We start from the raw sequence: 18,265 nt of genomic DNA on the forward strand, positions 1-18,265 counted from the left end.
TAACAAATCATCAATACTGCTGTTACTATGAGTGAGAAATTACAACTTGTATCAAACATTTGAATCTGAAAATTAAGAGACCAAAGAATCTAAATGCAACCATGTGCCAGCTAAAAAGCTCCTAGCATTAGTATTTTAGTAACTATGACACCCTTCTGTTTACTACGAAAAGAAGCTTTACAGAAAATTGTCTATAATAAAAATAAGCTAAGCCTTGGAAAACCAATTAAGATTGCAAAAGTCAATTTCTGAAAACGGTTCTGAGAAATGAAAATATTTCTGAGCTTCCGTTCAGAAATTTTAACATTTATCACTATTTCATTAACACTATCCAGGATGATAGGGAGCAACCAGGATACCAGCCATTTAAGTTAACTCACAGGAAGCAAGGACGTTAGAATTCTTACTAAGAAATACAAGGCTACAGTTCTCACAGAAGAACAAAGATTGTTAAGGAAAAATTTTTCCATTTTACATAATAAAAGACAGACAACAACAAAGAAGGGGGCCAGGTTTTTTTTTTTTTTTTTTTTAATATTTTAGGTCAGAATAAAAAAGACAAAATAGTTTTTACTATACATTCACATTTCTCTTCTCCACAGTGTTTTTTTTTTTTTTTCTTTTTCTTTCAGGAGGTCCAGAGCTGACTTGCCATTAGAAATTTGATTTTCCTACAAATTTGGGTATGCCAGAAGGGATATCTCACTGATTTTTATAGTCTGGAATTCCGAGACTCTTAATGAGGAAGTTTTGGCGGAAAAAAACATCACATCATTTGTTTACTGTAAAACAACTATTTTAATGTTTTTATTATTTATCTTAAAACTCAGTATTAATGAACCCAGATAAGTGATGTTGCTTCAGGATGTTTCTTCAATTTTGTCCCCCTTCTGCTCAGATACCTTAGCAAGTCTGAACCCTACGGCAGTTACTATGTATTTATCTGAAAGAGTGCCCATCATGATACAGGTGATAATTTGTAAAGTTTCCACATTTTGCTCAAGATTTAAGTCTTAGACACTGAAAAGCCAGTAAAACTTGGACTGGCCAAGTATGCCTCTCAACCACTGTCATACCTCGTCAACCAAATACACAGGAGAACTCCTTCTCCCAGGATGTACCTCTAAGTACTTGCCTTCCATCTTTGCATTTCTATCCTGAGATGGCAGCAGGAAGAATCTTAAGCACTGAAATGACTTGAAGTAGTCTGCTGTTCAGTCTATGCAATTCCACATTCTTAGATTCTCACCCATGCTACACAATGTAAGAATATTGGTTGTTCCTGTTTCTTCTGAACAATGCTTTAACCAGTTTGAATACTTTTAAGTTCTACATCACCTTTAAGTGTGAATACCATCTATTTTAAAAATATGATTCACTACCATCCACACACAGATTCTTGTGAAGACATCTGCTGATTCAAGCAAAGGTGGCTCATGTTTCCATGAACTACCAGGCCTTTTTTCCTGAAAGAGAAAGAAAATACTGTAACAAACTAATATCAAGACATTAAATTCAGAAACACTTTTTGAAAGACTGTAATTTTCTTCACTGAATTTTAATTTCTTCTAGCATTGTGAATCATTTGTAGAAGATTGCCACAGATCGCCTTAAGTTATCATGGGTGCATTTGCAACTCTATTTGCCAACCTCGTTGCACAATTAATCTTATGATCAGATACCTTCCAGCTCTAGCAGCTTCCTAAGGAAAACAGAATACACACTATAGATTTGAGAAAAGTTGAGACAAATCTATCATCAAATGCATGCTTGGAAACTAGTTCTAGAGAAGAGCTTTTGGCACTCCAGTAAGTGAGTTTCAGTTTCAAGAAAACTGAAAAATAAAACAAAACAAACAAGAACCTCACCTTCCCCTACCCTGCCCTTCCCTCTACCCCAATATAAAGAATGGTGGTAGGGTAGAGAAGACAGAATATTTAACAGGTATTCTAGATTAACAGGTATGTTGGTTTTGGAGAAAGTCACTCTCTAGAATGACTGAAACTGTCAAGAAATTTGTATTCTTTTTACAGCATCAAGCTCTTCAGAACTAAATGATACGGAAGGCAAGGTGCTACCTTATGATAAATTCTAACAGTTGGCAAGCAGCATTCACACAACACTGAACATCAGCTCTACGGTACAAGAAACAGACTGATAGTTCTATACAACAGTTGTAAAGAAGGCACAGTACTGAGCTGTCAAATGTTTCCTGTGGCCTTACCAGTCATTGAGATGAAGTAGACGACTGTGGAACACTACCTCCCATCACAATGCTGTTTTTGTCTGTGAGGGTTTTAAGCACAGTTGTGGCTGGTGACTGCAGAATTTTACGTGAAAGCCTCATTCTACCATCAGTTGGATCACGTCCGAAGTATTTAACCTGTTAAGAAAACTTGCCACTTTAAGCCCACCACACCGCTTTCAGATCTGATAAAGTTATGTTAAATCACCATATGAGACTGATCAACTTAAAGATAGAATTAGCTTCAAAAAAAGAGAGGAAAATGCTTAAAAGAAAACAAAAAAATATGCAAAACCACATACAATAGACACTGTTTGGTCTATGCTGCTTGGTCAGGTCAACATGGTACCTAAGATAGCAAGGGTATGACGCTACGAACTCTGATTGGAGGTGATCAGGCATTTAGGCAGCACAGAAAAGCAATCTCATATAGCAAAGTATTTCCGTCAAAAACACAAAACAACAAAAAAAATCAAAATTACTAAAATATGAACAGCAGTTTGTTATCATTTTAAAGTTCAAAAAATTTACCTGAATTTCTTGTCCAACTTCTAATCCCAGGGCACTAGGATGTTTAATCTAGAACAGATAATTTTTCAGAAAAACTCAGTTTTCAGGAGGGAAAAAAACAAACAAACAAACAAAAAAAAAACATACAGATGTCTTCTTGCTACATCTCAAGCAACCACGCATGGACTAAAGTGGCTCAATGAACTAGTCAACTAATGAACTACAGACTTCTACGTTACATAGAAAGGGTATTAGACCAAAAGATGTGATGTCCATAAAAGTATCAACAACACGATGATAGCAAGCATACAGCGAGACTCCTTGCAGCTCTAAACACAGGGCAAGCAAAGGTTAAACAAGAAAATGCTGCTAGTCTAAGACAGCTTTTTGTGTTACAAAAATAGACTCTAGACTCTAGTATGTGTGTTATAGCTGATGGAGACTGGGTTAGTTAAGAATTCATTTAAAAACAAAAAAAAGTGTTTTAGAATCTCTAGTTTACACTTGTTTAAGGATGCATTACCTTTCTTTGATCAAGCTGTGAATTATGAAGTAACACTGGTGTCATGTTCGGATACAATTTTATCATCACTCCAGAATCTCTGGAAAACAGCACAACAGTCATTTCAAAAATACACCGATAGAAGTCTGTATATAACTTGTGTTGCAAATTTATTCCAAACACAAGCATCATCCTTTTTTTAAATTCTCCTCTCAACCATGGCTATGCATTTCTCCTTAATCTAAACCGGATGGAAACTACACTGTCCTAACTATTTTAAAATACAAAGTATATCCAAGAAATGCTTGCCATTTCAATTCAAGATTTGTCCTTTCAAAAAAGTGAAAGCAAATTCCAATCACCTCTCCCAGATACAAAGATGAAAAAAGACCTTCAAGTTTGTAATTAAAGGAGACATTCTAACAACTAAATAGCAAAAAGCCTTATTAAGAAAATGTTTTCAATACAGCAAAATACTAGGAATAATGCAGGTGCCAACATCACCATCAGAAGTTTGGCTTTAAAAACCAATTTTATAATCCTATCAGGAATATATCTATGTAAATAAATTCAATTCAATTTCAGAGCACTTTTCATACCTAATTTCAGTAATTGTGGCTGTATAAACTGCACCAAATTCCAAATTAACTTCCTGCTGTAGGGAAAAGAGGAAAAAAACAGTAAGACACATACTCAGAAACTGCAAACCGAAACAGCTAACAAAAAGTCTGTCCTTACGTCATCTTTGCAGATTTCACGGATGAACTCTCTTGCTTCATGCATAGCACTAGGCGTGGGAGCAAACACAGAATACGTCTCTTCATCCAGCTGACTTAAAGTTACACCTTAGAAATAGAATTTATTAATGAAAGAATCCTCACTGAACACTCCTATTTTTTCAGCAAGCAGAAAATCTGCACGTAGTAAAGACTTGCATAGAGCAAAGTGGTTTTGCATAGTCTGACAAAGATCTCGAGTCATCATTTCAAATATTCTTCAGATTAGGCACTGGACAGCTCTACATACAACTGTATAGAAACCATGTCAGAGGTATGCATGCCAAAACCTGGACGAACTTGTGTTCCACATGCAACTATCTACATTTGCACAATCATTGCTTACTATAACCCTACTGTAAGTGGAAAAAATCTTGAGAGCTTAATTTAATCTTAGCTTTTTTTTTTTAATTAATGTTCATGAATTTAATTATTAAACTGTAATTTTCATTAATAGCTGATGGAAATTAAAGTTTTTCAGAGCTAGAACATAGTAAGGTTGCACAGTAAAATTCTTCACACCTCTCGACTAGTTTTCCATCCAACAGGCCACATATGCTTGCAGTCAAAGTAGCATAATCTCTTTTCTCCTACCCAGTCCCCTAACAAGCACTACCTGAGCCAGCTAGATTATTAAGAGTTCCAAGTCCAAAGCAGCTGAAGCAGAACATCTACTTGATACGCTATGAACATCAAACATTTTAAAAATGTAGTTCTCTAAAAATAGGGAATGTGTGAAATCTTGCTATATTAACCAACGAAAGAAAGAACCTGTACTTACAGATAAGTGCTCAGAAAAATCTGATATATTTAATGGTATCACAGCAGAAACACCTCTGTCATGGCTGAACAGTGGCTGATTATTAGCTTCACCACGTTGGCGAGGTGTAAAGTTTGGATTAAGTCTAGTTTCACTGGTTTGAAAGCAACAAACAAAGTACAGCCTCTCAAATACTTAAAGTTCTTAACGCTTTAAAAATTCTGCACACTAACTTCTGAGGCCAACTGCAGCTATTGGTCTAATTTTGACCTCCATTAGTGCAACCTCTACCAAAGCATCATCTGCCCTATTTGGGAAATGGCAGTACAGAACTTTGAATTTGGCACCTAATGTCAAGGAGAACAATTTTTTTTTCCAAGAAATGTAACGAGGTCACTAAACTTCTCCCACACTACTCGTTACTAGTTTAAGCCCCAGTACACATCACTCCTGCAATGTGATAGTGAGCTCTATTTCTAACATTCACCAGCATGTTAAGAGCAGATACAAACTCCTCACAGAGTCCTAAGAATGCAGGGCAAGAGCACCATAGAAAAGAGCTCAGTACCTCTTCCTAATCAAAAAGCTTGAGTCTACAGGCAGAAAGGCTACATATATTTGATCTATACTGCAACATGTTCATAACATATCAGACCTGCTTGGCTTCACCACACTTCTGGAAATTCCTGCTGCAAGAAAACCTACAAGCACTTCTGCAGAGAATCTATACAACAGAATAGCCAAAACGAGCTTTATCTATTTGAAACACTGGAATCTCTTTATTTATTGAGCCTTTACTGCACGTTGATCTGTACTGAGTATTGGAATGGCTAAACATACTAGTCTAAACACTGTTAGACAGGCTGCAGTATAAAGCGCCTTCTACACTTAATATTTCTTCCTATATAACTTGCTAGGATGTTTCTACCGAAGCACAAATGCCCTCAGGTGTTAAACAGAGGTGTTCTACAAAACAATTTGTAAAGTTTAAGCTTACCTTTGTCTAGGTTCTGAAAGGACATGAAAGGTAGTATTAACACTTAAATTACTAGCACAGCTACTGTTATGTGCTACCAAGTTCCACTAATTAAAACCCCATACTAGTGATTTTTGTACAGGGAAGAGAAGCTATTAACACATAAGGATAAACAATCACAGGAAAACAAAGATGTCTTACCTGTCTGTGCTTGAAGTTTTTTCAAATTATAGGCCCCAGGACCAATGAACCTTAACCTTTTTGATAATGGCACATGGATAGTTTCTGAAAGAACACATAAATATAATTTGAAATGCTAAGTATGATGATCCTGAATACCATCACAAAAGTCCTTTTTTTTTTTTTTAAATGACTAGTTATTATATGCTGAACACTGATGAAATTATGTTTAAGTATTAGAATTAATGAAAACTTAGAACATAAGTAATTTGAGTGTAAATTACCTTAAGCCATTCCAATGCTTGCATCTATCTCTATTCTCATTTTGTAAGTTCCACACAACTTCAGCTTATTCTGCTTTCTAACGTGCAATGAATTAGTACAGTATTGCCCCACAGGGCAATAAAAAAATAACAACTCCCCTCAGAAATCACGGAAGACAGAAAAATACGATACGTTCATTAAAAAAGCTGCTTTAAACAGTAACTTATTGTTATAAACTATAAAAAGACATCAATTCATATCAACATGCAACTAATAATTACCTACAACTGGTCCATTTTCTTTTCTGTTAGGTCTGGGTTTTGCCAGTGTTTGGTTCATAATTTGCAAAATCTCCCTCTTTGCAGCTGTAGAGGTTAGGGAAAAGGAAGAAGAGGGAAAAGTTTTGCATAAGACTATAACAAAAGCAACATAAATTTATATTAAAGTAGATAACTTCCATTCATGAAATCTACCTCTTGCCTAATTTAACAATATATCACAGTAATATGACACATTTTAGGTAGTGTACCTTTGTTGGAGTAGGACCTTCTGCTCTGTGTACTAGTTCTACACCTTCAGCACATGTATTGACTTTATGCAGACCAAAACGTTAACAACGAAGCACAGAACTGTATGCTGTTATTTAAATAAATTAGAGATGATGAGAGCAACAGGGTGTAGCTTTGATTAGCTAAGTTATGATATACTGGCCTGAAACTTTAACTGATCCTCTTGAAGTGATACACCTTTGAACAGGAATTACTAGTTCTTCTATTTTAATAAATGTTTTCTTGTTAAAGTGTTGCCACTACAGTTGAGTGGAAATTTCTTACAACTAGATAAATCCTTAATAACGCTTGTACCTTCAGTTTTCATATGGTTCAATAATATTTTAGCTGTACATGCCAGAATACAAACAGCAGTAAGTTTCAATAGTAGATACATTTGAATTTATGATATGCAAGAAACAGTTTGCTGCTGTTTTTGATAGCATTATTCTGTTGGATTTAAAACAAACATGGAATAGAGTGTTTGTTAACTGTATTAAGAACAACAAATACTTAAATAGCAACCAGGTGACTCTTGCCTCTCCAAACTTTCACCTATCAAAAGCAATCCAATTTCATTGCCCAAAGCTGCACTTCAGCCTTCGTTACCCGTATTATTTAAGGAGTACTGAGCTACTACATGTTAATGATGAACTCCCTGAGATGTCAAGGACTTTTACCCTACCTATCTTCCCCCCTCCTGTTTGCTCTACCACAAGTTTCACCGCATTTTTTTCCAGAAGTTATACATTGATCTAAATAGGTCATCATTAGAATCATACCACATGCATTAAGTATTTTTTTGTTCTCTTAACAAGAACGTAAACCTCTAGGAGCAGCACACACTTTCACGTACACTATGTACAACCATATGGAACATAACCATGCTGGGAAGATTACTTTTTTTCTTTCTTGAAGACTAAATGCTCTCAAACACATAAGTTCGTTCTGTATCAAGTACTAATATTCAAGCATTGCATACAACACTGAACTTTTTTTTTTTTTTAAATCCCCATGCCTGCCTTAGCCCCTCACCCCTCCCCCCAAATAAAATATTTAAATAAATAATTTAATACATTTTAGAACTTAATATAATGGGTGCAAATCTTAACATGGACTTACCAGTGCCTTGCTGAATAGCTTCCATGACAACTTTTATTGGTATTCCTGGTAGTTTTAGATCAACCTAATGTATACAGAGTTAAAGTAGTGAGTTAAGTAGCATCAATATACAGGGAAAGCGTTTTTAGACAGACATTCCTGAAGACTGATAAAATGAATCTTTCATGTTACAATACCTGCAAGGCAGTTATCCCTTTATTAGTACCCGCCATTTTGAAATCCATATCACCATAGTAATCTTCAATTCCCTGTCAGTACATGGAGAAAGAGAAATTGGAGTAACTATGTCTCAGTACCAATTCTCATTACACCAAAAGTGCGTTCTAGGCTTCAGTAAGCCAAAGTAGACTAGGAGCCCCTTGCAGACTTGGTGTCACTTCAGATTTGTATCTTTTTTTTCTCACCCTTACTTCACCATTCCTGATTAACACAGTTCCTTTCAGTTCTTATAAGCTGAGAGCTTTCGTGTTTGTGGACTAGTTTTTGAATAAATCCCCAGTTTACTTGGTATGATCACCAGCTGCCACAGGAAGCAGCAGCATGATCACGTGCATTTTTCCTCCCCAGCAACCTTGCCAACTGCTCTCCTTCCAATATACCGTGCTTTTCACTGAACTACTGATTCCAATCATTTCTTTCATTAGAGACAAAATTTGGAATAGTACACTTATCAGAGCTTTTAAGTAACAACTGAGTAGTTACACAAAATTAACATGACTAGACATTTTATAGATTTTTTTAAATGGAGGCAGCTGCAAGACAAAACAGAAGACAAAACTACTAATATGTCCAGTAGTGTATGTTCTAGAATTAAGTGGGTAAAAATAATGTTACGAAAAGGATGTAGAGGTATTTTACAGAATTGAACATCAATAGAAACCACTGTGCTACCAAAACTCACCAGGATGTCTGTCAGCAAACGATAGTCCTCAAGATCTCCTTTTTCTGGACTGTATTTGGTAACGAGACCCACTGCTACACCTGCCACTGCACTCGATACTGGAACTCCTAATAGTGGTAATTAAATGCACATTTTTTTTTTTTTTTAAATAAGCTTTGGTTACTTCCAAATCCTTTAACACGCTATCATATGCAGTTCATCCTTTTTGTACCTGCATCCATTAATGCCAAACTCCCACCACATGCAGAAGCCATTGAAGATGACCCTACAGAGTTAGAATATAGGAGAAAAACGGTATTAAACCCTGGTAAGAAACATTCGAAACGAGACTAGCTGGTAATAATATTGTTCAATGACTGTTGGAAAACTAATGTTCTGGTAACCAGAAGATACCACGCAGCCATACACATACTACAATAAATAATTTTACCAGACAGTTTCTGTAGCAAAAGCACTTTAGCAAGAAACTGGTAATAGTTTGAATCTTTTGTGATACTGAGTAAAAAATGATCATCAAGCTGGGGAGTTTGTCAGCTGCAAATGGGACTCATTCCCTTTCCTCAGTAACTCCTTCTCCCAGACACCAAATCTCACTATACTGCTAGGAAATTGCAGGTTGCTCTCATGGAACTCCTGTCCACAAAGCAGAACCTGCAGAAAGGTGACATCAATAGCTTCCTCCCAAAACGGGGAGATAAAGAAAACAGGAATTATCTGTAAGTCAGGAAGGTTACCAGCTGTGGTTAAATAATGAAGAATGGATTTCAGTACATGTTAACATATTCTTCACTCTGGAGCCACCAAGATTAAAAAGCTTAAAACTGAAATCTGTTGTCTACAAAAACATCTATATGTAGTTTGTCAAAGTTGTTTTTTTGTTTAAGAACAAATTATCTCTTGTTTCTCGAAGAACAAGAAAGCCATAATACCATTTGACTCTAAGACTTCAGAAGTAACTCGTATTGTGAAAGGGAAATCCTGAGGAATAATTGGTTTCAGTGCTCGCTCTGCCAGTGCACCTGATAAAATACAAATAAAAGCCATAAATAAAAGACAATCAAAGTATTAGAGGTTACAGCGTAAAACAACTTCTGTAGTTTTAACCTACCATGTCCAAGTTCTCTTCTGTTTACACCAGTAACTTTACCAATCTCATTTGTTGCGTAAGGAGGAAACTATAGAGCAAAAAAATAGAAGTACACATAGAGGAGATTAACTTGTGTTTGTTTCGAAATGAAAAAGAAACTTTGAAAAAGTCTCTTTGAAGTTTTGGTGCATCTCAAGGTAAAAACAACAACAACAAACAACTAAATATTAAACAACCACACAACTTCTACCAGTCACTTAGTTTGCAAGTCAGGATTAGTTGACAGCGTTCATATAGTTCATGCTTTAATTCCCCGTAACAAAAGAGAATAAAGCAGCTGCAAGGTAGCCAAGGAATAGGACAACAGGCTTACTCTAATTAAACTTGTCAAACCACATATCAGAAATCTTGCTTCTGTCATACAGATGACACAAATACATCTCTTGCCTGTACAAAATATTTGGGCAAGTTCCAAAGGCTGACTAAGACTGGAGATGTAAAAGCACTTATTAACTATTAGTGTAGCATGTCAGCTGCACACATTAATTTACTAAAAGTAATTGAGCAGGTTAATCCTGCCTGCAGTAGTAACCTGTCTTTAAGAAACTAACCTGATGTTAAACTATTAGAAAGGCTGCATAAAATAGCAGCTTATAAATTATGTAGTGCTTTTTAGGAAACCAGCATTTCTGTTGATAAACTACAGGATAAATTCATATATAAATTGTAATTAGCAAAACCTAGCAGATCTAGAGATAATTCATATTCTTGGAATTAAACAATTTCAATTCTGAAAGCAAGAGCTGAAGCCCTTATATAAATCACGCAGAAAGCTGTGGAAACTCACCTCATAATGCAGCATGAAGTTTTTATCTTTAACTCCACTGTTAAAAAAAACAAGACCATGTCAAAAAGATCAACCAAACGTGTCCTAAATATTATATGTAGTAAGATTATATTCAACTCTACCTAGAAATTGACCAAGTAAATCCTGCAGATCTGCTGATTCATTAACACCCACCCTCATTTTTTCATTTTATTTTTTAAGTAAATGAGTTAAAAAACATGGTCTCAGTTAACATGCCATGTTTGAGTTAACATATGAGGGTTGTATCTTTGTAGACATTTAAGCAGCTTTCCTAGCTGTCAGGAATAGAACAGGCACTTATCAATGCTTTATGCCAATTTTGATGCAACATACAGCAGACAAACCTCAAGAATGTCAGCACCTTACTGCACACACTGCAGTACACTCCAACCCCACACATGTCAATGGAATTAATGTATTCTTATTAACAGCAACTTTTATAAAATGTGTTTAAGTGCTCACCCTCTGTTAGTACCACTGACAGAAAACCATAAAGATACACATACCTCACAGCTGTTGAAATAAGATCTGATTTTACACTTGATTCTATGGAGTCAAATGTAACTGTACAGAGAACCTAGAATAAGGGATAAACAAACAGCTCTTAGACACTTTTACGTTTTACAACTTTTCATACTGATAATGAAGAATAAAAAAATGATTTCAGCAACAAACATGATACCATCATCTATCACTTCTGAAAATCTTCTTCTCTCAAATACTCATGATTTATAAAGATTATACAATCTTACAAGTGATCACATTTAAAAATACTGATTTTATGCCTCCTACCCTGTCAGTAGCAGTTTGTTCACTAAAACTGAATAAACTCATTTAAAAACCAGGGATCTTAATTATGCAGACAATACTGTGTGAAATATAATATGTGAAATATGAATTATGCACACAATACTGTGTGCAAGCCTGTTTATTACACAGACTTCCAGCACACATTATTCTTATCAGGATAAAATAAGGAAATTTCATGCTTAAACGAAAAGTACAAGCCTTTTGGCTTCTGATACATTATATTTAGAACTTAAATAATTTAATAATACTACCTGTGTTTGACCTCTCTGAAATAAGGCTGATCCATGAAGCATTTTAAACATATTCACTTCACATTTAATATCTCTGAGGGAAGTCAAATCTCTTCCATCACATCTAAAGTTAGGAGCAGAAATTATGAAATCAATGAAACTATAGTCTTGGAGAAAAAAAATGACAGAAATAATTATACAGTAAGGATTTGACATACTTACCTTCTATATTCATTCAGAATAAGATTTCTAAAAATATCCTTAGAGACCACATTGAAAGATTCCATGATTTCATATGGCTCAGCCTCTGGAAATTTTTCTGGGTATAAAAAAAAGAAACCGTAACTGAAATTAGGAAATGAATCTCAGAAAACTTCTAAAATAGCATGGCCAACAAACAGCACACTGTAATTTTAAGTACCACTAGTTTGATATAAGCATTTTCTAAATACTAAGGAAACATAAAATACCTTTCAGCTGCTCTTCTGTTTCAAGCCTTATTTTGTTAATTGCTTCATCTCTAGAAATCTAGAAGACAGGATTTGCAACCAGTTAACTCTACAGAGTGGAATAACAGAAGAAGCTTGGGTTGTTGGGGTTGTTGTAAAGTTCTGTAAGACCCAAAGAAAAATAGGACTTCCACGCAATTTCAAAAAGATCAATTACATATCACAAGAAATTAGTTTTGGCAGATAAGAATTGACAAGACAATTCATTACTCTTACACATACATTCAGATGAGAAGAGGTTAGCATAAAGAAATTAAGTCTTACTACAATTTCATTATATTAAATCAAATCACATTTGAATTGATTACTTACTTTATCATGGCTAGTATCCGTGAACACTGTGTAGATCTTGTTAAAAGCAAGTCTTTTGGAAGAAAAGAAAGAAATTTCAGAAATGCAATTACACAAATAGTATCTTTTGAAGACTAGATGTTTGTTTTTTGAATGAAAGCACCAGACTGCCATTTACAAACACTAGTCTCAGCTGTCCATCCTGCCTGCTGCTCTCCTACTCCCCATCACCTCCATGACAAAATTCATGAAAGCCAACATAACCCTGGCTCCTCGTGTCACCATTCCACAAGAATGGCACATGAGCTTGCAATGCTTTTACTGTTTTTGCACCACTTATTTTGCCCTGTCCTTCCCACTAAGCATAAAAGGAGAGCTGAAGGCAGTGTCCCTAAATTTCTACGGAAAATGTAGCAAGAAATTCTAAACATTGAAAACATTTTCTTGAACAAGATCCCAAACATTTTAATCACAAATGATTAAATAATCATTAATAAGTATTTCTGAATCACTTAACAGAAATTAGGTCAAAATTGTTCTGAACTTACTTCTTTGCACATTCCACAATCTCCTCAGGAGCAACAAATAACTTCTGAACAGTTCTCTTGACAACACCTTGTTCTTTCACTAGCTGTTGAATTCCTTGAATTATGTGCTGGGTATGCTTCACCCCTACTTTGATGGCATGACAGAAATCTTGTTGCAATATATTCTCAGCAGTTGCTTCCAACATAACTACCAATGGAAAGTCAGAAACCAGATTAATTACTATTTTATTTTTCAATAGCAATCTACAACTCAACCAAGACAATATAGGTTACCTTTAAACTGCATAACAATGGAATTTACTCTACCCCAAAGTTATCTAGCAATATTGTTCATTCCTACTATTGCCTAGAAACAGAAGTTTCAAAGATTTAAAAAAATATCTGTAACAAGTGGCCTACAATTTTCAAACTGAGCACTCAACAGGTATTGATAGTTAACCCACTTACCAACTTGATTTTGTGGGGCTCCAGCAACAACTAAATTTAAAATGCTAGAAGACATTTGTTTTCGGGTTGGATTGATAACAGTTTCTCCATCGATTAGTCCTACCCTTACTGCACCTAGAAACAAACTCCAGAAAATTATTATTATAGTAAAAGTTCTTCTAAAGGTATCATTTGACTCTGTCAATTATACATCTAAAAGCAATAATTTAGGTAAGGATTTGTTTTAAAATATTAGCATGTCAGCTATACATTAAAAACAACTCTATAAAGCAAGATTATTCATTCTTCAATTTCTCTTTGGCAGTATCACTGTGAAGCACTTATGTTCTTTATAAAATATTTGCAGTGACACAGTTCTCATAACACATTTGCAACAGCAAAGCTCTTCTTGAGCTCCCGGAGAAACAGTATTCTTATAAAGCATTGTGGAAAAAGTAGCTGTAAGTTGCTTTAAAAGACAAAATTCAAGGAGCCGCTGACCATTGTATTACATTATTTCTGGATTATAAATCCTTATATAAGCATATTTAGACCAGAAAAAAATGCTGCTGTGAAGCACAACAATTCTATGCATCATAAAGTGAATTTCAGCACATTAAACAAAAGATAGCGTCCTTTAGACTCCAATTCTTCTTAGAAGTAAGAAAATGTTGTCTAATTTGCCTATTATATTCAAGATACTCAGGATTTCAGAATATGTACTTACCTATAGGACCATTCCATGGAATATCAGATAAGGCAAGAGCTGCAGAAGCTAGAATTGAGATATAAATCTATTAGCAAAAATGAATTATATTAAAATCACACAAGCAATAATTTTGAGTTTTCTTACCTCCATTAATTGCCAGAATGTCAGGATCATTGACACCGTCTACTGCTAAAAGATTACAAAGGATCTGGCATAAGATAAAAGACAGTGAATAATTTTGACCTATAAATTTTTATTAACTGTCAATAGAAAGCTCAGGACAATAAAACAAAAACATTCCACATTTTTATACGCTAAAAAGGAAAGCTGGTTCAGGTGCTTAAGCCAGAAGGCTTACGAAAACACATGTGAAAAATATAACATGTAACACTTATTAACCTTTTCTCTCCCCTGTTGTAACAGAGCACTTTTTGAATTTTCTCTCTGTATCTCTGCAATATGTTTTGAGAACTAGCATGTAATAAAAACATTGTAAGACATGCAAATGAGAAACTAAAAAGTAGAATTACAGAATTAGACTTCTTCAAACTGTGAAGCCATGCTGGATGCTAATAAAAATTGCTTTTCTATCACTTATAATTTTCACTGGATATGCCCAAATCTTCCACTCTAAAGGTAGCTGCAGTTAAGGACAGTCAGCACGACCTACCTGTGTATCATAGAAGTAGCCTACTGGAAAGAGGGGTCTGATTGACCTATCTGCAAAAGAAACATTCAGAGTGTAAGCATTCAACAAGCAGTCATTATCCGGTTTATCTTCTAATAAACCCCACAAGAAACTGACAAGATAGTTTAAATGAACAACCCAAACAAATGAGAAGAGAAATTTTAGCATGAGATGTAATCAACTCTAAAATTCCACCAGCACTCAGAGAAAAATAAGAGGTTTATTATATGGGTGAGTACATCAATCGTCTCGTAACACAGAGTAACGAGCATTAAAAAAAGTCTTCTACCGTTTAAGATACAAATGGTCTATTAAATAGTATTTTACCAGAAATGCCTCCAATGAAGAGACATAAAAGACAGGAATGCTTTTACTGATTTTCTTTGAGGACTGTGTGCTACTTCTAAGGTGTCTGGATTTACCCCTAACTTTATTTGTCTGAAGTGTGTAGAACTCTGACAACCCAGGCCTTAAAGGATGTTCTCTCTCAACTTGTTTCATGCAGTCTTAAAACGTTGACTTATTTGACATCAGCTTCATGTACACATTGAACCTCAAAAGCTGTTATCTTAATCGTGAAAGTCTTAAGCCATGGTAGAGAGGTTAAGCCATGGTTAAATTAGTTCTTTCTTCCGCCTCTCCAGGCAGATATGGAACTGCAGAAGTGAAATCTCATGAAGGTGCGATCTTAGATACACTAAGGTGACATGGAAGTTCTTGAGACCCAGACACATACATAAAGGACTACGCATACAGCCCCAGATGACTGAAGTTTTTACAATTATCCCCTATAAACTTCAAAAAGAAAGTGCAAGGTACGTTTTCCCTGACATTGCTGCAGAAACAATCAACCTTGCAAGCAACAGTTGCAAGTTACTACCTCTTCGCAGAGGCTCATGAGGTATTATGTAATATTTTTAAAATATCATAAATAAAATGATTCAGCCTACCTATTACTCTGCTTGTAAGAATTTCTTTGTCAGTAGTACCAAGTTCTCTTCTTAAATAGTTTGTAGGAATTCTTCCTGCTGCTGCAGCTTTCTGACGATAGTCAACCTTTTAAAAAACAAAACCAGGATTCCTAAGGACAACAGATCAGTAATTACAAAGCCACGTAATTGTTCAAGTTGGAGAGGACACCTCAGGTCTATACTCTAAACTCTGACTCAGAGCAAGGTCTATGCTGAATCAACTGCGCCCTGCATGATGACCAAAAATTCCAGGTCACTGACACAAATATTAATCGGGCAATGTCCCAGGATAGACCCTCTGAGAAAACCACTATTATTCAGTCTTAAGGTAGAATAGGAATCGATAATCCTTAACACTTGTAAACCCTTTGAGCATAACACTGAGGCCATTTTTTCCACACAACTAAAATACAATGTCTGAAACTTGGATGCTGTGGGAGACGTCCAAGTTCACAAAGCTCTCAGTAGAGAGCATACCCACTGACACCACTTCAGAACAGATACAGCAATGAGAACACCACACTAGAGAACACCACTTCATCCACAGATACAGTGATGCTCTCACAGAACATCTGCTGTTCTGAGGTCCAAGCTCTGTACTCTGCTGCTTGCCTTCCTCTCTCCCCTCAGCATCTTGAGCTCTGCTGTTTTATAATTAGCACAGCAAAGGCTGTCACTAATTATCACAAAGCAAGTTTTGTCATTAGTACTTACCACTAATGGCATGAACTGAGATGTAGAAGGCTTGGTTTTACTGACTGCTGTGACCATTACTGCTGTGTCACCTAGCTAGATCAAGAGGAAAAAAAAAAAAAAAGAAAAAAGATTATCTGCAACCAAAGTATTAACTGAAGTCCTACACATATTCATATATTAATACTCCAGTTCCCAATACTCTCTGCAGAAAAGCAACCGCAAAATTCTCTGATTTAGGCGAGTTGTTGGAAAAAAAGCCTGTCATTGCCCCTAACAGATAGCTGCACTTTCATTAGGGATTAAATTGCTACTTGAGACTTGGCACAACTTTTTTACAGGCTAGAACACATCAATGATGGCTGCTCACACCCAAAACCTGTGAAGTTCCACAAACTCTAGGCTTTTTTTTTTTCATTATTATTATTATTTATTACCTGAACAACAGCAGACCCATCAGCAAACCTAGCGAGCTTTCCAGAAGACAGCTCCATCTTCCTGCGGGAGAAAAACCATCCGTTACCCACAGCGATGCCACCTCTCCATTGCCTCCCACGCTCCCCCCCAGCACCCATCCTACAGGGCAGCGGCTGCACCTCAGGGCAGCTGTGCAAACCCCCATGACACACGGAAGGAGGGAGCTCCACCCACACAAGCAACTCCGAGGGGGTTTCGCCCCATGGTTCCCGATCCCCTCAGCTCGGGGGAAGCCTCCAGCCCCACACACGGTGCCCGCCAGCCCCACAGGCGAGGCGCCGCCTCTGGGCTCCGTGCAGGCGCTGCCGATCCCCGCTCCCTCCCGGCCCCTCGGTGCCGCTGCGGCCGCTCACCTGCCCCCCACCTCCACCGCCACGGCCCGACCGGGCCCGGGCTGCGCCGCCAGGCCGCGGGCAGGAGCCATCCGCGGCCCGCAGCCTCCCGGCAGCGCCGGGCGCCGCCATCTCGCCGCGACCCGGCCGCCAACGGCCCCCAGGGGCAGGGCGCCCAGCGCGGCCCAGCGGCGGCTCGTGGCGGCGGCCATGGCGCTGGGACGGGGCGGGCACAGCGGCGGCCGCCGCGCCCCCGGTGGCTGCGGCGTCAGCGCGGCCCGGAGCCCCCCGGCGCCCCCTGGCGGGGCTCCGCCGCCCAACGGCCGCGCTAAAACGGCCGCCATGGGCGGCGGGGCCGTGAAGGGAGCGGCGGGGCCGCGGTGGGGTCGCACCTCCCAGCCCCGGCACCCAAGGCGTTTTGTCAGCATTTGTAAAAATCACACCCGCGGGCCTTGGGGACAGCCCGAGGAATAGTTTCCCTGCTGTGCCCACGAGTTGCTGATCTTTCTGGCAAGGCAGAGCAGAAATAAAATGATCTAGAAAGTCGGGGGTTGGCCTGGGTAGGGCTAAGAGCTTCAGCCAGACCCAGAGTTCGCTGCTGCGGTTTTATTTGGGTGCAGAAATACATCAGGTGGCAGATGAAGAACGTTCACCAGGCTTTCGGCATTCCTGTCTGCTCTGCTGCGGACATCCTGGAAAGATTTGTGTGTCACTTGATTAAAATCCTGAATGCCCACTTGCCGTGAGCTAGAAAGCTCTATGTTATAATAATGCATTTGATTTTGTGAGAGGAGAGAAAGGAGTAGTTGGAAACACTCACAGAATGCAAAGGTCACAAGTAC

At 37.5% G+C, this 18,265-nt stretch overlaps 1 protein-coding gene across 1 annotated transcript; it reads right to left on the reverse strand.

Annotated features, from left to right (window-relative positions):
• Window positions 1-2,224: 2,224 nt before the first annotated feature.
• PNPT1 (polyribonucleotide nucleotidyltransferase 1) lies at window positions 2,225-17,782 on the reverse strand. Its single transcript, XM_027453249.3, has 28 exons — window positions 17,445-17,782; window positions 17,052-17,112; window positions 16,636-16,710; window positions 15,901-16,006; window positions 14,933-14,982; window positions 14,407-14,470; window positions 14,281-14,328; window positions 13,575-13,688; window positions 13,128-13,314; window positions 12,601-12,652; window positions 12,250-12,307; window positions 12,002-12,098; window positions 11,801-11,903; window positions 11,246-11,316; window positions 10,719-10,755; window positions 9,893-9,959; window positions 9,714-9,803; window positions 8,996-9,049; window positions 8,785-8,891; window positions 8,060-8,131; window positions 7,884-7,947; window positions 6,495-6,578; window positions 5,971-6,054; window positions 3,996-4,102; window positions 3,857-3,912; window positions 3,279-3,357; window positions 2,777-2,824; window positions 2,225-2,383 (listed from the first exon to the last, which is right to left on the reverse strand). The coding sequence occupies exons 1-28, from the start codon at window positions 17,765-17,767 to the stop codon at window positions 2,228-2,230; spliced, it is 2,514 nt and encodes an 837-aa protein (XP_027309050.3). The 5' UTR covers window positions 17,768-17,782; the 3' UTR covers window positions 2,225-2,227.
• Window positions 17,783-18,265: the final 483 nt, after the last annotated feature.

The sequence above is a fragment of the Anas platyrhynchos genome, chromosome 3 (assembly GCF_047663525.1).
Source record: "Anas platyrhynchos isolate ZD024472 breed Pekin duck chromosome 3, IASCAAS_PekinDuck_T2T, whole genome shotgun sequence".
Taxonomy (NCBI): Eukaryota; Metazoa; Chordata; class Aves; order Anseriformes; family Anatidae; genus Anas; species Anas platyrhynchos.

Bases quoted from the DNA above. Each gene is read 5' to 3' on its own strand.
- PNPT1 (XM_027453249.3), bottom strand. From the start codon at position 17,767: ATGGCGGCCGTTTTAGCGCGGCCGTTGGGCGGCGGAGCCCCGCCAGGG. The intron at 12,099-12,249 runs GTATTTTATGTT...TTTTATACCCAG, and splicing joins AACAGAAGAGCAGCTGAAAG to AAAAATTTCCAGAGGCTGAG. The intron at 10,756-11,245 runs GTATGTGTATCT...TTTTTTTAACAG, and splicing joins CTTATTTCAACAGCTGTGAG to TGGAGTTAAAGATAAAAACT.